At 41.4% G+C, this 23,408-nt stretch overlaps 1 protein-coding gene across 1 annotated transcript in view; it reads right to left on the bottom strand.

Moving 5' to 3' along the window:
* The window catches only part of SGPP2 (sphingosine-1-phosphate phosphatase 2), a 136,311-nt gene that overhangs the window by 67,767 nt on the left and 45,136 nt on the right, over positions 1–23,408 (bottom strand). The window contains exon 2 of the mRNA XM_004033273.5: positions 17,848–18,006. Within this exon, the coding sequence (XP_004033321.2) occupies positions 17,848–18,006 (159 nt within the window). The remainder of the gene's footprint in view (positions 1–17,847; positions 18,007–23,408) is intronic.

Below are 23,408 nucleotides of genomic sequence, written 5' to 3'. Positions count from 1 at the left end.
GCAAGCCCCAAGCCTTGGTGGCTTCCACATGGTGTTGGGCCCGTGGGCACACAGAAGTCAAGAACTGAGGTTTGGGAACACCCATCTAGATTTTAGAGGATGTATGGGACCGCCTGGATGTCCAGGCAGAAATTTGCTGCAGGGATGGAGGCCTCATGGAGAACCTCTGTTAGGGCAGTGGGGAAAGGAAATGTGGGGTTGGAGCCTTTTACACAGAGTCCCCACTGGGGCACTGCCTAGTGAGTTTAGGAGAAGAGGGCTACTGTCCTCCAGGCCCCAGAATGGTAGATCCATTGACAGCTTGCACCATATGTCTGAAAAAGCTGCAGGCACTCAATGCCAGCATATGAAGGAGCTGCCCAAGGCTGTGGGAGTGCACTCTTATGAATGTGAGACATGGAGTCAAAGGAGATCATTGTGAAGCTTTTAAGATTTAATGATTGCCCTGCTGGATTTTAGACATGCACGGTGTCTGTAGCCCCTTTGTTTTGGCCAATTTCTCCCATTTGGAATGAATGTATTTACCCAATGCCTGTACCCCCATTGTATCTTGGAAGGAACTGACTTGTTTTTTATTTTACTGGTTGATAGGTGGAAGGGACTTGCCTTGTCTCAGATGAGACTTTGGACTGTGGATTTTTTGATTAATACCGAAATGAGTTAAGACTTTGGGGGACTGTTGGGAAGGCATGATTGTGTGTTGAAATATGAGGATGTGAGATTTGGGAAGGGCCAGGGGCAGAATAATATGGTTTGGCTCTGTGTCCCTACTCAACTCTTATCTCAAATGGTAACCCCATAATCTGCACCTGTTGAGGGAAGGACCAGGTGGGAGGTGATTGGATCATGGGGGAGGTTTCCCCGCATGCTGTTCTCGTGATAGTGAGTTCTCATGAGATCTGATGGTTTTATAATGCAGTTTCCTCTACTCTTGCTCACTCTCTCTTGCCTGCTGCCATGTAAGATGTGCCTGCTTCCCCTTCCTCCATGATTGTGAATTTTGCCTCCCCAGCCATGCAGAGCTGTGGGTCAATTGAACCTCCATTGTTTATAAATTACCCAGCCTCAGGTAGTATCTTTATAGCAGTGTGAAAACAGACCCTGTCTCTACAAAAAAATTAAAAACTTAGCCAGGCATGGTGGTAGCTATCTGTAGTCCCAGCTGCTCAGGAAGCTGAGGCAGGGGGATTTCTTGAGTTCAGGAGATTGAGGCTGCAGTGAGCTATGATCACAGCACTGCACTCCAGCCTGGGTGACAGATAAAGACTCAAAAAAAAAAAAAAAACATTTGGAAGTGCTATGCCATCTTAAAGATTATTTTTAGAAATAATAACTGACTCATGGTTCCTAGGGGTGAAAAGCTGGCATGAGACAATTATTACTGGAGTACAATCACATCATCTTACTGGGCAAGCACATTAAAATCTTCTTTTACATGTTTTACAGACTTAGTGGCACACCAAGACACAGTTTAGGAAGAAAGTGTTGCTATAACTAATGAATTATGTTCAGGGTTACAAGACGAACCAAAAAACTGCAAGTGGAAACCTAGGCCTGATGAATCTATAAGAATACAAGATTCAGAAGCTGTTTTATGAGATGCTTTTAAAAGGATTACTAAGGCTCATGCCTGTCTTCTCACTCATATCAACGTCTAGTGTTCAAATGCACATAACTGCTGGGTGCAGTGGCTCATGCTTGTAATCCCAGGACTGTGAGAGGCCAAGATGAAAGGATCTCTTGAGCCCAGGAGTTAGAGACCAGCCTGGGTAACATAGTGAGACCTTGCCTTTACAAAAAAAAAAAAAAAAAAAATTAGCCAGGTGTGTTGGCTTGTACCTGTGGTCCCAGATACTTGGTAGACTGAGGTTGGAGGATCACTTAAGTCTAGGAAGTCTAGCTTGCAGTGACCTGTGATTGCACCACTGCACTCTAGCCTAGGCAACAGAGCAAGACCCTGTCTCAAAAAGAACTCAAACAAAACAATAAATGTACATAATCTTGGAATTTTAGATTGCAAAGGCTGATAAATGTCCAAGTGACCCCATAAGAGTATTTGTCATTGCCTGGGTTTTGATTTGAGTGCCTGTTCCCCTTAGCTTTTAGGATGATCTCACTCAGAAAACCCCTGTTCCACTTACCAAGTATATTTCCTGAACCAGGGTCCATCCCATGCATGACTCTTTATATTTTAATCTTAAAGGTGACATACTAAAAAGGTTCTAGGTGGTTTTGTATCTTCTACATAAAAATTTATAAAAAATATGTTTCTCATGAATATAGAAACTTACTCAAAATTAACATCCACAAGGGCTAGGTATAGATGAGTACATCCTTAAACACATCCTTTTAGGTAGCTGAAATGTTTTAAACAAAGACAGGCACCTGGTTTTCTGCAACTCAGGCTTTCACAGAGTTTTATTTTTTATTTTATTTATTTATTTTTGAGACAGAGTTTTGCTTTCGTTGCCCAGGCTGGAGTGCAATGGCATGATCTCAGCTCACTGCAACCTCCATCTCCTGGGTTCAAGTGATTTTCCTGCCTCAGCCTCCCAAGTAGCTGGGATTACAGGCATGCACCACCATGCCTGGCTAATTTTGTATTTTTAGTAGAGATGGGGTTTCTCCATGTTGGTCAGGCTGGTCTTGAACTCCTGACCTCAGGTGATCCACCTGCCTCGGCCTCCCAAAGTGCTGAGATTACAGGTGTAAGTCACCGCACCCCGCCCACAGAGTTTTAATAATTTAATCCTTTCAGTGTTAAAGACATGCTCTTTTGACTGCCCTGTAGGACAGTCAACCATTCTTTGTAGATTAGAAGACGTTTTTTTTTTTTAAAAGCTCAGTGTCTAACATACATTCTAAAAGCTTTCTATGGTATAAATTTAGGTTTAAATTTCTAATTTCAGCCTCCAAAAAGACAAAGTCCTGAAACAACCTTTAGCTTGTTTAAGATGCTTACCCAAGTCAATGAGCCCTGATCTTTTTTTTTTTTCTTAATACATTCTAATTAACAGTCAACATACAGTCCTTGCTGGCTACAGAAAAAAATGGAGACTTTTAGTCCATCACCTTGTGTCTATTCCTTCATGCTAAATATTTTTTTCAGTTATGTAGACAAACATTGAAAATTGTTCAACCTCTATTTATTTTGCAGAATTTGTTTAAGAAACCCTTGAGGGTGGTCTTGGATGGGCTCATCCTGCTGGCAGTAGTGTTACAGGTGTGCAATTACTTGTAGAATTTATAGTAAATACAAGGTTTAATGTTCTCCTTTGTCTAGATCCTCAATTAAGGCCTAATAAAACAAATCAACTCTCTTATTTTACTCATGTAGCCTTTGTTTGTTTCACCAGTATTAATTTAAAAGGAAGCAAGCTTACTGCTGCTCACAACTTGCTAATTTCCAAGTTACAGTGTTTTTGGAAAACCTTCAGAATGTCATTCCCCAACCCCCAGAATCAAATTGCTATGTATTCGAAAAGCATTTTCAAATTGAACAAAACATTTTCCCCCTCTGATTTCAGTGTCTGTGAATGCCAGAAGAAATTTAATTTTAAAAGGAACAAAAACCTAACATCTGTTTCTATTAAATCTGAGTATATGCTATGCAAACAATGAATTTATATGTGTGTCTATGTTTGTACACACACACATACACACACACACACACCCCCCTAAGCTGAGAGTAAGGCTTGCATGTTTGATGTTCTTCATGCCTTTGTGCCTGGACTAGGGGAGCCCTGAACTCACATGGAATTCCATACCCTTTGGGCTTGTATTTGTAAGGCCACATGATTCCTAGTGACTCAAACTTAGGATAGGTTCAACCAGTATCTCAAGCAGCAGTTCCCAGCCTATTTAGCACTGGGATCAGTTTTATGGAAGACAATTTTTCTGCAGATAGGGGTGGGGGAAGATGCTTTTAGGATAAAACTGTTCCACCTCAGATCATCAGACATCAGCTAGAGTCTCATAAGGAGTGCACAACCTCGATCCCTTGCATGCACAGTTCACAGTAGGGTGCATGCTCCTAAGAGAATCTAATGCCACTGCTGATTTGACAGGAAATGGAGCTCAGGCAGTAATGCTCGCTCACCCGCTGCTCACCTCCTGCTGTGTGACCTGGTTCCTAACAGGCTAGAGTACCAGTCCATGGCCCAGGGTTAGGGGACCCCTGTCCCTAAGGACCCCTCTCACAGAGGACCATTAATGATTGCGTCCTCTCCCTATCATGTGGGACCACAGGAAAATTGGTAGAAACCAACCCAGTCAGTTGTGTGGGGGTCACCCAGGAGAGATTTTACAGGGTGCAAGGTAAACGCACCTGATAGCAATAATTTAGGCACACATTTAGAATGACCCTGTAAAGCTGATGCACCTGAATGTATGTTCTGAGCTAGGGAATCCAGGAGTGGCCAATGTGCAGATTCGTTTATTCTCTATGATAAACATCTGAGCCCCACTCCTGTCCTGTGGAGTATGGGTTGTACAGGGGATTGAGGCCCTGAGTTGAGTTAAATGAAGGTTGCCAAGCGGAACTCTTCTTTATTGGTGGAAGGGAGGTGGGTGTTAAGTGAAATGCTATATAAACTGCATGCTATTTGCGAGTGGTTGCAGATTTTCTGTACAGCCCACCACGACTGGGCTGCGTGGTTATGTTGTCCAGCCTGCCACCACTGGACAGGAGGAGGACGGATATGTTGCCAGCGCACTGCCACTGGACTGTCTCTCCTGTGCAAGCCCCTAATAAAACCTCATGTCTCGTTTACTCACTCCAGGTCTCTTCTTTGGCCTCCTGAACCTGGTGTCTTCTCTACTGAGGTGGGTTTGGCACAACATACGGCAGATGCATGGTTGAAGCCATGGCGTATGATGAAAAACACTAAATATCCTATAAGATGCATCACCACCAGTATTTTTATCATCATAAAACTTTCCAAATGAGAGGGGCCCTGTGGTCATTTTGTTCAACTTCACATTTCACAGATGGTTGAACTGAGGCCCAGAGAAATGTCAATTTGTTAGTTATTAGTAAAGGCCAAACTACAATTCATTGCACACTTGTAACATCCAGCGGGCTATAAGCGCATCCCAACCTGGCTATGTCCTCCCTTTGGATTTCTCATTCTACCTTACTAGAAAAACATGGGCTAGGTAAAATAAATAGAGGCTGAGCAATTTTCACTTGGATTATAAACCAGGTCACCTAATTCTTAAGAGGAACAAACCATCCTTTGATTCAATTATTCCTTTTAGGTTAAAAGACTCATGAGTCTTCTCCAATGTCCATCCCGTTTCTCACACATTCATCATGAGTTATAAGTCATTTCTAATCGTATGTCAAACCACTTATCCTAAGCACGATATAAACTGTATGCTGAGATCAAACACAACAAAGGACAGAGAGACCGATGGAAGGAAAAGGTGACTTACTCTCAAATCAAACAGTAGGATTTAAGAAAAAAATTTTAATTTTTAAAAATTTAAAATTTTTAATTAATGTGGTTTACTACCCGCAAAATGAAAAATGAAATTTGTTGGAACATGTTTAATACAGACAAAAAAAGCCTTAATATATACCATAATTAAGGGAAAAGGTTAGAGCAGAGTACAGAAGTTCATAGCCAGGATTCTGGAATCAGAGAGTTACTGGTTTGAATCTAGGCTCTACACCTCTGGCCATGTCAGCTTGGCTGGCCTTCTCACATGGTTTCCTCCCCTTAAAATGAGAGTCATAATAGTAGTGCCTACACTTCGCTCAAGAATATTTATAAAGGCCACAGCCCCGCATCTAGCACGTAGTCAGGACTTGTAAATGATGGCCCTTGCCACACAGAGAGTGAATATCTTGAAAGCTGGCAAATAGTCCATACTCATTGAAGGAATAGCCAAACTATGGCCACACAGCCACATGTGGCTCATGTTTACAAATTCTATAATGTTATTTATTCATAAGCAGCCATATTGTGGCTCTTTGCAAATTATTTATTCAAGACCCTTCATTCCACCTCATGGAGGACAGAATAATAATAATAATAATAATAACGATGATGATAATAATAATAAAAACAAGGGTACACAAGCAAGGAGACCACTGGGGCCAGGGCTTCAGGCACCAGGAGATGGTCAGGAATGCTGGGGGAGGGCAGATGTCCAGAGAGAGGGGCTGGCACCCACGGAGCCAAATTCAGAAAGCGTCAGTTTCCCAGAGGTAGCCTCAGCTGGCTAAGGCCCAGCTTCCGCATAGCAAATGCAGCACCTCCCTGCCACCGTGCAGCCCATCGAGGCCACTACACCAAAAGAGCCTGAGAGGCATCTTGTGGCAGCCAAACCCACAAGAGAGGAATGGAGGTCAAGGCCAGTTCCCTGAGGCCGGGCCCTCTAACTAGAGAGGGCTCCCTGGGAAGCCCCACCCTGTGCTGGTGAAAGGAGTGGGAAGAGAAGCAATAACAGCAGTTAAGTTAAAGACTGCATTTGTTTTGCAGTTCTCAAGCTTTCAGAAAATCCCAGAGGTCAAAATAAACTGTGGCCTCTTTAGCTGTGAACAGATAGAGCACTTAACCAAGGAAAGCCTCTCCTTCCCCTTCCCAGCATGGGGAACACTTGCTAACCCTCAAATGCGACAGGAGAGCTGGTGAGGAGTTGGAGGCTCCTTGTCACTCACACAGGAGCTGGACAGGCCTGGGGTGTGGGGAAGATGAAGGCAGGCAGAGGCAAGAAGCCTGGGAAATTCGTGTAGGGGGAGGAATTGACAAGAAAAATACCCAGTCCCCTTAGGTCAAATCCCTAGCTCCTGACAGGGACAAAGGGCCTGCTCTTTCCCTCACTCCTTCTTTTCCACTTGGCTGCTTTGCAGAATAGGATAAGGAAGTAGAACATGGGCCCAGGAATGACAAGCCCACAGGATCTGCAGGCAGCCCTCTGCAGGCCTCCAGCTCGGAAACAAAAGTACCAAAGCCCTTCTCCGCCCTGCTAGGTCCCTGTGATGCTCTGGCCTTTCGAGTTCGTGTGAAAAATCTGGGACACTCAGTCTGACAAATGCAGGGGTGGGAAGGGGACGCAACAGTACCAAGGCACGGAGAACTGGAAGGAAAATATCTAGAAAATCTGTGACATATGGCTGCTGTAGATACAGGCACTTGCAAATGAGACTGTAATGCTAAACAGAGCCTTTCCAACCAAATAGGCAAAGCACATTTCTGAATAATTGGACCGGGGAGAAGAGTAAAGTTTCACCATCTGAGGCAACATGGCGCAGTGGAAAAGAATGGATGGGGTTTAGACAGAGCGCCAGGGATGAACACCACCTATTCTATTTACTGGTTGTGTCCCTTTGAGCAAGCCACTTCATCTCTTTGGACTTCAGTTGTACTCATCTGTAAAATGGGTTCTTGCGTGTAAAGTACTTGTACATGTAGCGGACGGGCAGTGAACAGCTTCCATGAGAACCATAACAATTCAAGACGGCAGCTTTGCCAGTGGAATTGATTGGTTTAAAAAAGAGAGAGAGAAAATTAAGATTTTGTTTGAAAATTTTATCTGAAAGTCCTCCATGGCCTACAAATTGGTTCATTATCCTTCCTCTTGTTTTACAAATGAGTAGGAGAGAACCTGGAACAAAATCTAGTCTGGAACAGTGCCTTTGTAAAGAAGCCTCTATGGGGACCAATGCGCCTGCAGGCAGTAGAGGAGGAATCAGGTTTAGCCACAGCAAGAGAGAAACTGAGTTCCTTACCCTCTGCCATATCAGGATGCTCCTTGGTTTGGGGTCTACATGCAACTTGGCAATGACTATTTGTTTTTTCTCGGTAAGACATTACAGCTAGCATAAGACCAAAAGGAGGGAAGAAGGATTAACTCCACAATAAAACTATGTATGAAGTGTTTAGTTCTTTGCATCATTTTAGCAGATCCAACCCAATTTCATCTTTAAAAGTTTCCTGCCTACAGGATCCTGATGATCCAAACAATTTTCTACCTGACAAAGCTTTAAAGCCATCACCCATCCATCCACACGATACAGTAAATGAAGCATCAGAAATGATCCTGGGGGTGAGGCGAACAACGGGCTCTATCTGGGACAGCTACAATTCTACTCCACCAACAGCATTGCAGTCTTAGCAGCTGTGGGGAAGGGGCGTCAGGAAGGAAGGAGAGAGGGACGGAAGAATGTGGGCACATTTTCCAGTCAACATCATAAAAAAAGAGAATCATTTTTCTGGTAAAGATGGTTGATAATTAGAGAGATCTAAACTTATTTGTTCACCACAAGTCCAGTTTTAAGAGCCTTTTTTTTTTTAAACCTACACTAAAACCAAACCTTGTCCTCATTGTGTTTCAAAACCAAACCAATGCAGTTTTTATAATAAACCCCCTAGAGACATTTACTTAATATTTAACTAAGGCTAAATTACAGATTCCACTTCAGAGGGACTAGGCAGAATCTCTGACGCCTAATTCTATTCCGTTCAATGCAAGTTAGTGAGGGTGACAATCTGGCCATTGTTGAATACTTTTAAAGACTCATTAATCTCAAGCAAGAACCAACTTAACTAGCAGGGCAATCTTTTGAAGTGTAGGGGTAGTGGTTTAAACAGAGGATTAAGAGATAATCACATTTAAAGTCATCTTTTGGCACTAAGACTGACCCCAGTCTAAGGATTGTGAATTACAGGGATGGGACAGGCTTTTTCCCTCTTGTCTTTAACCAGGTGACAGACTCCCTTATGAGACAGCCAGATGGCAGCCTGCCCACATCCCAAAACACACTAGTCTGTTTTGACACATTATCACAAAACGTTTACCTCTTAACCAATTTATGACTGTTGCATAAAATAATACCCTAAACTCTACAGCAGTTAAACACTATCTAAATAGTATGTCTAATTTAAATGTAAATTTTCAGTGTAGTTTTTACTGTAAGTATCAGCTAGCTAGCTGCTGTTAATCAGAATGTGAAAGATACTGAAAAACCACCATTTTAAACTTGAGCTCTTTAACATAATTTGTCGTAGAAGGATAGGAACAGAAGAATCTGCTAAAAGGAATCTTCCACTTTTAAGGCTTCCTTATCCCAGGACTTTGGCTCTACCAAAAAAAAAAAAATGAAATTTATATTTGCCAAGCAATTACGCATTTTCCTTTAAAGCATTCCTTCAGTCATGTTGAATACAAAACAGCAGACAAGCTAACAATTATTTAGCAATGGAGTTGATATGCATTTCAAGTGTACTGTCTCATACTGAGGTGATTCAAAACACAAGACAAAATAAGTAAAGCCACATTAGCATTCAGTCTGCACAAGAGATGAAATACCTTCTATTCTATTTTTTTAATGTTGTCCCGCCCAACTTTCCTTCTTTTCCTTTTTCCTCTATACCATGGATGAATCTGTTTTAAGTGTCACATAACAAACATATAATGAAGAGTCATGACATCACAAGCCTCCGAAGATCCTCTAGCTGGGTCCTTTCACTCTGAAGCTAGGAAATCTGCAGGGCAGAATCTCCAAGTTCCTTGAAGAAGGTTTCACTGCTAGGATTGCAGTCCAGGTCTCCTGATGTTCCAGAACCTGGCCCATGGCTCTGTGGCCCTAGTTAGTTGTCCATCCTTACCCAATACAGCTGTTTGGACCAAGTACAGCCAATCTATGCATTGGCCAGAGATGGATGGAGTTTTGCTACCAGGCTACACCAGGGGCTGTGTCTGGCTGTCTTGAATATCTGAACTGAAAGACAGTTGAGGGGTGGCCCATGCCTATAATCCCAGCACTTTGAGATGCCAAGGTGGAAGGATTGCTTGAGGTCAAGAGTTCGAGACCAGTCTGGCCAACATAGTGAGACCCCAACTAAGCCAGGTGTGATGCTACATGCCTGTAGTTCCAGCTACTTGGGAGGCTGAGGTGGTAGGATCACTTGAGTCAAGGAATTCGAAGCTGCAGTGAGCTATGATTGTGCCACTATACTCAAGCCTGGGTACCAGAGCAAGACCCTGTCTCCAATCAATCAATCAATCAATTAATCAAATAAAAGACAGTTGAGAAAGTAACCAGCCAACAGAAGGAGATAAAGAAGGAGATATCAGGAAAATCACAGTTGAATTATAGCAGACAGCCAAACTGTTCACTAGCATTTGTTCCTGTGAGCTTCTGGTTCTTAGATTTTCCATCACTTTACAGCAAATTCCTACTTTCCTGAGTTAGGTTGAGTGGGTCTCTGTTTCTGAAAGCTAAGAAACACTACCTATATTACATCAGCCTGGTGCTCCTTTCATGGTATTATAGGACCAGAAACTTCTGACCAAACCTCAAGGCTGCTGGTGAAGTAGAAGCAGCCCCACCCTCTTCTCACACAGATACTCCTTGCTTCCAATCTGGGAGATGATCAAAAGCCAATAATTATTAGAAGAGAGATTAACCCTGTCTGGAAACTCTCAGGGACAACCAGAGCTTCAACATAATCAGAAAAGCCATAATAACAGTTCAGTTACAATAACACTTACTTAAAAATAACCATGCTATGTTAGAATGGTGGGAAATCTGTCTTTTGATGTTAGGTGAAAAAACAAATCTTACAAATGGGGAAAAAAATCAAGAAGAAACTCAGAAACAAATTTTAACTTTACTGGAGTTCAGGCAGCATGTACCAGGTTTTCTAAGGGCTGGTCACCCTCCCAGTAAGCTCTTTTATGCAGGGAAACTACACACCAGAAACATTAAGCGCCCGAGGACAGGAGTCCCACATTAAACGGCCTGTAAAGGACCAGGGAGGTCATAAAGGGTAAGACATAAAGGGAATGGTGAGGTCTGTGCCTAAAGTGAGCACTCAGTATAAAAGCATTCAAATTCCATTTTAAAGGATTTTCCTAGGTCACTATTGATGATACTATAGAATTAAATACCACTTCTCAAAGTCTTGAACTTCTAAACATCTTACATATAAAGATACACTGCCTCTGAGACACAGAAAATTCAGTATCATTCTATGTTAACAACTGGTGGAAATCAATAAAAAATGAAAGCCCCTTTTAAAAAAATACAAGGCAGACTGACAATTCATACAAGTTAATACAAATGATTAATAAAAGTATGAAAAATGTTTTCATCTTCACTAATTATATATGAACTGGAAGTTAACTGAGATATCATTTTTCTTTTTTATTTCAATTTTTATTTTAAGGTCGGGGTACACGTGCAGGATATGCAGGTTTGTTGCACAGGTAGACATGTGCCATTGTGGTTTGCTGCACAGATCCCCATCACCTAGGTATTAAGCCCAGTATCCATTAGCTATTCTTCCTGATGCTCTCCCTCCTGCCAACCCCCAACAGGTGCCCAGTGTGTGTTGTTCCCCCTCATGTGTCTGTGTGTTCTCATCAATCAGTTCCCACTTATAAGTGAGAACATGCAGTGTTTGGTTTTCTGTTCCTGATAGTTTGCTGAGGATAATGGTTTCAACTCCATCCATGTACTTGCAAAGGACATGATCTCATTCCTTTTTATGGCTGCATATGTACCACCTTTTCTTTATCCAGTCTATTATTGATGGGCATTTAGGTTAATTCCATGACTTTGCTATTGTGAATAGTGCTGCAATGAATATACGCATGGAAACACCATTTTTCTTTGGTTAAATTAGCAATGATTTAAAAATGAGAACACAGAAAGTTCAGGAAAAGGAGTCAGAATGAGTACTCTCACACAGATGATAAGTGGGTACTGACACCAGATATTTCTGAGAAAATAATTGAGCAACATGTATCACTAGCCTTGACAACACACTATCAATTTCATGAGTCAGGAAAAGGTTTGCTTTCTTAGAAACAGGCTTATGATTTCCTAGTGGATAGCATAACTTCATTTTGGTCGGTCAAGACAAAGCTCAAATATGAATCTGTGGCTCACCTTTGAACCAGCATGCCACATTTCACTTTAGCCTGGGCTTTCATCTTCTATTGTATCTGTGCTCTCCTTACTTTCACTTTGTATCTGTTTATCTCATTTTTTCTACATCTCATTATGAATGCCATGAAGTATCCATGGAAAGAAATATCAGTGTAAAATATCATAATAAAACAGAGAAAATGAGGCTTCCAAACTCCCAGGATCAGTTACGGTGTCAATGTTTGCATTGCTATTTCACAAAATGAGGAATTTAGCAAAAAAGTGAGTGAGATTTTGCTTCATGTTACAAAACTAAATACCTCCCAAGTTCAGTGAAGTTGCCTCTAACCTTTTAAAGATACAGAAATATAACTTTAAAGCTTTTATTTTTTTGTTAGGTCTGGCACCATGCCAAAATGAAAGTGAAGAGATTAGATAATCATGCCATGGGGTAGTGACTCATCTTCTGAAACATCATCCTCAATATCTCTTTATAAGCATTCTAATCAGAAAATCCATTTGCTGTCTTTTTTGGCCCAATGTCTAAAATTCTTTTGAGCCCAAAGATAGGTTAAAAACCTTGATACAGGACAGAGGAGAGAAGTTAGTGAATTGATTGATGTGTTTCAGTTAATTTAACAAAAGCTTATTCCATACCGTGGGGTTTGTTAAGGTTTGTTAACCCATTTATGCTGGAGGTTGCAAATTTTTGTGTGTGAAAAATCAGACCTTAGCGATGACCTTGAGCAGTAGGATATAAATAATTCCCACAAGCTTCGCGTTCCAATAATGGAACACTAGGCATAAATGGGTTAAGAAGGGTAGATAAGAGGCTGGGCGCGGTGGCTCACGCCTGTAATCTCAGCACTTTGGGAGGCTGAGGTGGGCGGATCACGAGGTCAGGCGATCGAGACCATCCTGGCTAACACAGTGAAACTCCGTCTCTACTAAAAAATACAAAAAATTAGCCGGGCGTGGTGGCGGGCGCCTGTTGTCCCAGCTACCTGGGAGGCTGAGGCAGGAGAATGGTGTGATCCCGGGAGGTGGGGCTTGCAGTGAGCCAAGAGCGCGCCACTGCACTCCAGCCTGGGCAACAGAGCGAGACTCTATCTCAAAAAAAAAAAAAAAAAAAAAAAAAAAGAAGGGTAGATGAGAAACAGTTAAGCAGAGCATAGGGTTAATAAATGCCATAAGAGCACAGCTGGAACACAAACCGAAGCAAATATGCAATAGAAGAAAACTTTGGGCAAATCATTGTAATGCTTGAAGCCCCAGTTTTAGCATCTTTAAAAAATATTGTGCTCCTTATGCTACTTAGCTGTGTTCTTCTAAGAAACAACCACGGCAGCTTCCCCTGGTAGACAAGGCCTGGGCGCAGGAGCAAATCCACCTTCCCATTTAATCCAGTGTGATCTTGGGCAAGTTATTTAACCTTTCTACATTTCAGTTTCAGGATCTGTAAAGTGGGCTGGTAATAACTATTTCTCAGGATTGCTGGTAGGATTAAGTGAAGTAAAATATGTAAAGCACTCTGACAATGAATGGCATATATACTAAATGCTCAATATAGGGTATGGCTTATCAATATTTGAAATATTACTATTCCAATCTAAAAAATGATACTGCCCATTGTTATGAAGCTCAAATAAGATAATGAACATAGATGCCTATAAAAGCAACAAAAGATGTACAATACAGGTTACGACTAATTATGATTGTGAGGAGAGAGCACTTGATACAACCATAAATTCTACTAAGCTACTTCAGACAGTGTGAGTCACCCTTAACGTAACAAAAGATTTTTAAAAGCAATAAAACCCATATAGGGGCTTCATCCAGTGGCAATTCCCAAATTAATATAAAATGTGCCAAGCTTTGGCAGTCCTGAACAAAGCTGCCTTCCAGTGAGTTTTGGGCGAGATAAGATGTTCAGTTACAAGACTTCAAGCTCTGTCCCTTATGTAATTAACATTTCTTAATCCCTACCCCTTTGAAGCAGCAGCCACTAATTTAGGGATATCGTTTTCTGAAGAAAGGCTGCCTCAGCAGAAAGCTGATTGCCCTGGCTGGCCCAAGTACCAGAACCTAACCCTTATCCACCCCAGGCTCCCAAATCCGCCCCAACCTCCGGGACTTGCCCTTCCTTTCATCCACCTTCAACTCTGGAGCCAAACCAAATATCTCTCATTATTGTCTCTGTAGCCCATCAGAGAGCACCCCTAATCCCAACACGCGTACGTATACACACACACACACACACACACACAAATGCATGCACATACACGAAGATGCACAAACACACGCAAGCACACCCGCACCTTTCTCTCCCCCTCCCTCCCTCCCTCTCTCCCTCTCTCCCTCTCGCCCCTTGGAATGGCCTCCACTCTCTCCCTAGGCTCTGGCAGGAACGCACACACTACCTTACTCTTCTCACACTGCCTTCTCACATTACCTTACGCTTCTCACACTTCCTTACAATGACCACACAGAATAACTACAGAACTCTCAGCACAGGGGGACTGGTGAACCAGGCCATGCACCGATTTTAAAAAGTCAAGTAACAGGTAGCCAAACCTCAGGACAAACTGCAGATTCAGAGGTTATTTCTTCCTTTCTTGGGCAAAGATTTTATTTGCCTCACTCTATGACAAAAGCTTGTCATTTTGCCTCAAACAGGCACTCTGACGCTTTGAAGTGAGGAATCCGAAGCATAAAATAACCACCAATAATGGCAACGAGAGTGTCCCCTAGCCACAGCCTTCTATAGAGTCTAGAGGTCTTCCCAGCTCTCAGGGAAAGTTTTCCACCCTCAGTGGGGGAGATAATTGGCCATGAGCAGATCAAACACATTATAAGATATTCCCGTGTAATGTACTTCTCATCATCTGCCCCACTCAACAATTATTAAGGTTTTGGGATTTAGAACACACACACACACACACACACACATATATACACACACCTGTATACATACACTCACACATATATAGACACCTATAAACACACACACACATATATACACACACGTATATATACACACCTATATATACACATAAACATATATACACACCTATATACACACACGCATACACATATATACACACCTATATACATACATTCACACATATATACATACCTATAAACACACATATATACACACCTATACACATATATACACACCTATACATACACATACACATATATACACACCTATATACACACATAGACACACATATATACACACCTATATACACACATATACACACCCATACACACATACATACACACCTATATACTCACATACATGTATATACACACCTATATACATAAACATATATATGCACCTATGCACACACATATATACACACATACACCTATACACACACACAGATATATACACACCTATATACACACATACACATATATACACACCTATATACATACATTCACAAATATATACATATCTATAAACACACATATATACACACCTATACACATATATACACACCTATACACACATACACATATATACACACCTATATACATACACACATAAATACACACAAATATACACACACCTATATATACACATATACACACTATACATACATACATATATACTCCAACACACATATATACACATCTATATACATACAATAAACACACATATATACACACACCTATATATACACATATACACACCTATATACACACATACACATATATACACACCTATATACACACATACACATATATACACACTTATATATATAAACATATATATGCACCTATGCACACACATATATACACACAAAAACGTATATACACACCTATATACACACATACACATATACACACACCTATATACACGCACGGATATACACACACCTGTATATACACATATGCATATATACACACCTATATACATACATATACACACACCTATATACACACATACATATATATACACAGTTATACCTTACACACGCACACACACACATCTTAGAAAATAAACGACAGTAGAAAAGAAACTCAAACCCATAGGTTTTCCACGGGTTTTCAGATGTTAAGAACAGAAGGACCACTCCCATTCTCTCTCTCCTGCCCCCATCCTGCCTGCTCCGTGGACACAGAAGTGGCCTCAGAAACGGGGAGGGACAACTGGACTAACGTTCTCTTTATGATTTGCAAGATGCCTATGCTTTTGCAGACTCTCAGATTATACTTTTAGACAGAAGCTAGATTTCAAAAGAGGGCTATTGGGAGACAGGGATTTGAAGTCCCAGGTGGAGCCAGGGGCAGTTGCTCCCTAGTCCGTCTGTCACCACCTGGTGAAGGATTTGTGTGGATACCCCGCCCTTGCCACCCCTCACCCTGACCCAGGACATTGCTGCTTTATTTCTGTCCCCTGCCCCTGAGAACATTCGAATTTATGACCCCTGATCAAGTCCATTCTACTTGTTCTACAAATGAGAAAACATAAAGCTCACCATAGGAAAGTCACTTGCTAAAATCTTCTCTTTTATACCCAACCAAGTGCTTCTGAACCTCTATTTCTAGTGCAGAATCTTGAGTCAGGGAAACAGTCTTGTCTGGAAGTTCCCTCCACCAGCTAAATAACCTTTGACCTTAGAGTTGGTTGATCTTCAAGACTCCTTCACCTTCATGCACTAGTCACTATGCTAAGTTATCATGCTTAAATAGCAACCTGCAGAGTCCTCCACATGCCAGGCCTAGAGCTCTGTGCACACTCTAGATATTCCCACGATGATTCTGGGGAGGCACATTATTCACACAATTTTACAAATGAGGAAGGTAAGGCTCAGCGCAAGGGCACACAGATGGGGCCTGGACTATACTTGAGCTCAGGCCTTTCTGATACCAAACCTACATATCTGGAGTATGCCTTGCTGCCTTGCAAATGACTACCATCTCCTTCAATGAGACACAAAATCAGAACTCATTTGGCCCTGAACAAAATTAAATGCCAGGGTTACCAGTGAAACAGCAGAAAAAGGCTCTGCCTGTCTACCTGGGATTGTCATATGGTTTCTGTGTATTTGCAGCTGCTCCTGCTACACTAGACGTTCCCTCAAGGAAGCTGCTTTGCCTTATGTGTTTTGGCCTCTCCCATGTGTATAATCACTTAATACTGCTTGGAGGTATTGCTCAACAGCTTCTGATTTTAGGTTCTGATCAAATTTTACTAAAATAGGCCTCTTGGGAGGATGCATTTCATACCACTCTATGGGTCCTTAGAAAGGTCCTTTCTTCTCTGGTCATCACTTATGCCCTCTCCTACTTTGATTTACCCTTGGGAAAGTATATCTCAAAGTACACAAAATCACAGGTTTGGTTTTTACAAATAAAACAAGTTGTGTTCATAGCAGTAAGAGATAAGCCTGGCCAACATGGTGAAACCCCGTCTCTACTAAAAATACCAAAATAACCGGGCATGGTGGTGCACATCTGTAGTCCCAGCTACTTGGGAGGCTGAGGCAGGAGAATCGCTTGAACCTGGGAGGCACCTGACCTCAGGTGATCCGCCTACCTTGGCTTTTAGTTTAGTTTAACTTTGAAGCAAGGATGATAATAGTCCCTCCCTAAAACTGGTCCTCTCCCTGTTGGGGGATGAAAACCACCTTTGTAAGACTAATGAAAGGCCACAAGATTAGAATTTTGGGAGAGTCCTGAATTCTGCGAAGATGTAGGCATCATTAAGGGACAACCAGCCACTGTCCCCCAGCTTACCTTTCTACAATTCCCTTACTGTTCAGGGAACACAAGTTGTGTCTATTGCTTTCTAATTTTTCCAAAGTAAATTAGGCAACAAATTCAACTCTAAGTGGTAAAAAAAAAAAAAGAAAAAAAAAAAGAAAGAACATATTTGTAAAGTACTTGAGTATCAAAGGAAGTAGTTGTTTTAGAAGTAGCATCAGTTAATGAGTAGTAATAATACTTACAACCCATATGATAATCAATCTTCTGGATAAATAAGGGTCAATATTCCAGTGAGTGAATGGAAGAAACGTGATGTAGAACACTTCTTGGCCCAAAGCAGCTGAAAATTGGAATAGGTAATAGTAGAAATAATTCTTCACGACGTACTTCTGTACATAAGCCTAAAAGACAAAAGTTAGAAGACTCTGTGAGTTCATGCAATATGTCAAGTTTTAAACATCTCTGTCTAAAACTCACAGGTCTCAATTGCCAAGACGCTGTCTCCTCTCCCATTATGTTATTAAGGTATCATTACTGTGGCTGAACACTTTTCAACCTCAATTTATTCAAACAAACACAGAGGCTGTGAATTTTTTGTAAAATTAAATAAGCAATATCCAAGACAGAAGTACCAGGAGAAGACACACACAAAAAAAGCCAAAAACTTTTTTCTTGTATATGCAGAGAGCTAGAAACCTGGAGAAAGTCAGTTCTGTTAGGACATTACATGGGTCTCTGCAATAGGCAGAGTAATGCTTCCCTCAAAGATTTCTATGTCCTAAATCCTAGAACTGAATATATTACTTTACAGGGCAAAAGAGACTTGAAATATGCAATTAATGATCTTTCTATTTTAAAATTTGTATTGATACATAATAATTGTACACATTTACGAGGCACACGTAATATTTTTATACATACGTATAACACATAATGATCAGTCAGGGTACTTCAGATGTCTGTCACCTCAAACACTTATCATTTCTTAGTGCTGGGAACATTTCAGATATTTTATAGCTATTTTGATATTCTTTTTTTTTTTTTTTTTGAGACAGAGTTTTGCTCTTGTTGCCCAGGCTGGAGTGCAGTGGCACAATCTTGGCTCACTACAACCTCCGCCTCCTGGGTTCAAGTGATTCTCCTGCCTCAGCCTCCCGAGTAGCTGGGATTACAGGCATGCACCACCATACCCAGCTAATTTTGTATTTTTAGTAGAGATGGGGTTTCTCCATGTTGGTCAGGCTGGTCTCGAACTCCCGACCTCAGGTGATCCACCCACCTTGGCCTCCCAAAGTGCTGGGATTACAGGCGTGAGCCACCGTGCCCGGCCTGACAATAACATATTCTTAACTGTAGTCACCCTATTGTGCTATCCAACACTATAACTTATTTCTTCTAACTGTATATTTGTATGCATTAAACAACCTCTCTTCATCCCGTCTCCTTCCCAGCCTCAAATTAATAATCTTGAGATGGGGAGATTATTCTGGATTTTCTGGGTGGTCTCAACCTAATCACAAGAATTTTCTTTAGAAATGGAAGGAGGAGGCAGAATGGTCAGAGTCAGAACGATTTGAAGATGCTAAGCTGCTGGCTTTGATGATGGAGAGAGTGGCCCTGAGTCAAGGAATCTGGAGAGCAGCCTCTAGGAGCTGGAAGAAAGCAAGGAGTCAGATTCTTCCCTCCAGCCTCCAGAAGAAATACCACCTAGCTGACACCTTCATTTAGGCTAAATCAGATCCACTTTGGACTTCTGACCTATAAGAGAATAAATCTGAAACTGCTTTTGCAAAGATTATGAAAGAGAAGAAGTCTAGCCTGGCTGACTCTATCTTGCTTCTAGCCTCACAGGCTGGCTGTATTCACTCACTCCTGGGTGTAGGCCAGGCTACCCATGGGAGGAATTTAGTTTAGTTTAACTTTGTTTATTTTTTATTTTTTGTTTGTTTGTTTTTTTGAGACTGAGTCTCGCTCTGTCACCCAGGCTGGAGTGCAATGGCACTATCTTGGCTCACTGCAACCTCTGCCTCCCAGGTTCAAGCGATTCTCCTGCCTCAGCCTCCCAAGTAACTGAGACTACAGAAGTGCACCACCATGCCTGGCTTATTTTTGTATTTTTAGAGAGATGGGGTTTCGCCAAGTTGGCCAGGTTTATGTCCAACTCCTGACTTCAGGTAATCTGCCTGCCTTGGCCTTTAGTTTAGTTTAACTTTGAAGCAAGGATGGTAATAGTCCCTCCCTAAAACTGGTCTGCTCCCTGTTGGGGGATGAAAACCACCTTTGTAAGACTAATGAAAGGCCACAAGATTAGAATTTTGGGAGAGGCCTGAATTCTGCTAAGATGTAGGCATAAAGGACAACCAGCCACTGTCCCCCAGCTTACATTTCTACAATTCACTTACTGACCAGGCGTGTGACTTCCCCAATTGCTCCTATATCTATATCATCCTCATCGTCATATAACATCAGTATTGCAGAACCTAAGATTTGTCTTTTGAGATGTTTTCCAGACTTTTGCATTCTGGTGACCAACTGACTCCACCTGGACCCATGACTCATGACTCCACTGGTCCTGTTGCCCCCACTCAGAGGCTGATTGAAGTAATAAACTCTCATCTTCCACTTGGCTAGTGGGCCCTGCATTAATTAAACCCTTTCTCAACTGCAATACAACCTGCCTCAGTGAATTGGTTTTATTTGTGCAGCAGGAAGAACCCATTGGGAGATTACAAATTTGCATTTTAAGCCACTAAGTTTGTGGTAATTTGTTACAGCAGCAATGGATAACTAATATAAAGATGTTAGAAAAATCACTTGCCTCTGAACCTTACAAATTCATCTTTTAAATGGGACTAATGAAGTTAACCCATCACAATGATGGTGTGAGAAACGCTTAGCAAAAAGTACACACAAGACCTGTTAAAATGCATTCTCATTTTTTATCATCCTTTTCTTCCTACTTATCCTGGGAGTGGGCAGAAAAGAAAGACTTAGGGAATTAAAACAGAAAATCAGCAATCTAGTAAAAAATATGGTAAACACCTTTATATTATGGGATCTTAACTTAAAAAACAAAAACATGGTCACCCTGTTACATGAAACTAAAAAGCATAATTTTAATCCTACTTAAGGTAGTCATAAACTTTATAAAAATAAAATCAAAGTAAAATGCCAACACTAAAATAGGAGAGAAAAAGAGACAACACTGTTACAGGCAGATTTTTCTCAAGACTCTTAGAGATCTGGATTTTTGTTTTGTTTTGCTCTACACAAAGTCTGAGGTTCTGGAATCCCGGGGGATTTCAGAAAACAAGTTACATTTGTTTATGTATTTATCCTGTAAATATTCATTCTGTGCCTATGATGCCCATTCTGTGCTAAGTGCTAAGCATATTTGGAAGAGCCAGGTGTGATGTCTGCTTCAAGAAACTCTTATGGGAGAGGGGGGAAGAGCACAATTTGGGGGAATAAATTTTTAAAGGATCATTGTTATATTTAAGGCCTTAAAAAAGGCTGAGAGTACTTTTATACTTGAGAAATTAAAAAAAAATGACCTTGGAAACTGCAAGAACATAACTGTACTTGACACTATTGGCTATCAAGTATGCATTCCTCTCTTTTACCTCACTAAGAGGTTCCCAGTTTTGTTCCAGCAGCTCTACCTCCCCAACATAGCCCTGAGGGAAAGTTGACACTCCTCTCTGGGAATGGATCTAGATTCATCCAAAGGAGTCATGATAAGCATAAGAATTCAGTCTCAAGCCGAGCAGCGCACAGGACTACCAGGAGACAGTTACTGGTCAGGGGTAAGTACATGTAATCTAAAAAGGGGTCTCCCACCAGGGATAAACTTTACTTCCAAGTGAATTCAATTGAAAGAGAATGGCAATACATTCATCCTAAACAGGAATGACAATAATGCGCAAATGAATTAGATAAGGAAGTGTAGAGTTTCACCTCTCTGCTAAGATACCATGGTTGCATTTGCAAAACAAGGACAAGGGTCCGAGACAAGTAAGTGACAAACGCCTCTCTCTAGAGCGGAATCATGAACTGCCTGAGGTAAGGACTAATCTCTGCAGGTTCTGTTTACAAATATACAATCCAATAGGCCTGACCTTGAGGCACACCCTATAAAGAGCTCCTTTTTACATAAAGGTTAGTTATTTTAGCCCACCAGCTACCAGATACACCTGGTAATCTTTCCAGCCTTGAAGCTTTACAAGGATAAATTTTGCCGAACTCTAACAAAAGCCTCGCTGCTATCATTTCATGATACCCAAGTGTTATATGACATTATAAGTACTCAGCAACCATCATTACCCTACTCTAGAGACCGACCTGAGACCACGTGCAATATCTTAATCCTAGTAAACAATTGAAAAGACCACCAAAAGTGATAGCAAACTGCTTTAGTGCTACATATCACTAACTAGTATCTTTAGACAAGCTTTATTACAATCTCTCAGGAATTTGTTTTTTGAGGGAAAAGCTAACTATTCTCCAACTCTTCTCAGGAACAGAATAACCAAAGGTGAAGTTTAAAATATCAGCATATATAGATAACACCCCAAGGATTTCTTAGATAACTTCTCTGTATACATGACTAAATCGCTTGAGAGCCAATACTTCCCTTTAAATTCTTGGGGGCTTAGATGTACCTAAATAAAACAACATGTACTTGTCTTTTTTATTTTATTTTTTAATTTTACTTTAAATTCTGAGATACATGTGCAGATCGTGCAGGTTTGTTACATAGGTATGCATGTGCCATGGTGGTGTGCTGCACCTATCAACCCATCATCTAGGTTTTAAGCCCCACAGGCATTAGGTATTTGCCCTGATACTCTCCCTCTCCTTGCCCCCGACCCCGCTGACAGGCTCCGGTGTGTGATGTTCCCCTCCCTGTGTCCATGTGTTCTCATTGTTCAACTCCCACTTATGAGTGAGAACATGTGGTGTTTGGTTTTCTGTTCCTGTGTTAGTTTGCTGAGAATGATGGCTTCCAGCTTCATCCATGTCCCTGCAAAGGACATGAACTCATCCTTTTTTATGGCTGCATGGTATTCCATGGTGTATATGTATCACATTTTCTTTATCCAGTCTATCATTGATGGGCATTTGGGTTTGTTCCAAGTCTTTGCTATTGTAAATAATGCTGCACTAAAACATAAAACAACACGTATTTGTCTTTTTCGAAGAAGGATGAGTTTCCTTTGTAGTAAATCTCAGTGTGTGTGACTTCAATACATCTTTGGAAATAGTAGGAATTTCAGTTCCAGTGTGTGTGCTGTTCCTACTGGGAACAATTAGAAAAGGAAGAAATAGTGGTTAGAAATGGTAGGTAAAATAGAATGGCAGAGAAGAGAGGAGCAAAAGCTGAGGCCAATGAAACCAAGTTCCAGAATTCTACCTCTACATTTCTGACTAGCCAGCAAAAGAGCTGATGGCCTAGGCTTTGATGGCAGGCTTTGAGGAGAGCCACTCTTAGAAATAAAATGCTTCAGCCGGGCGCCGTGGCTCATGCCTGTAATCCCAGCACTTTGGGAGGCTGAGGCAGGTGGATCACGAGGTCAGGAGTTCAAGACCAGCCTGGCCAAGATGGTGAAACCCCGTCTGTACTAAAAATACAACAAATTAGCCGGGCATGGTGGCACGTGTCTGTAATCCCAGCTACTCTGGAGGCTGAGGCAGAGAATTGCTTAAACCTGGAGGGGCGGAGGTTGCAGTGAGCCGAGATCACTCCACTGCACTCCAGCCTGGGCGACAGAGCGAGACTCCGTCTCAAAAAAAAAAAAGAGAA

The sequence above is a fragment of the Gorilla gorilla genome, chromosome 11 (genome assembly GCF_029281585.2).
Source record: "Gorilla gorilla gorilla isolate KB3781 chromosome 11, NHGRI_mGorGor1-v2.1_pri, whole genome shotgun sequence".
NCBI lineage: Eukaryota > Metazoa > Chordata > Mammalia > Primates > Hominidae > Gorilla > Gorilla gorilla.
The sequence above is the reverse complement of the archived record's forward strand: the minus strand, read 5'-3'. Positions and strand labels throughout refer to the sequence as shown.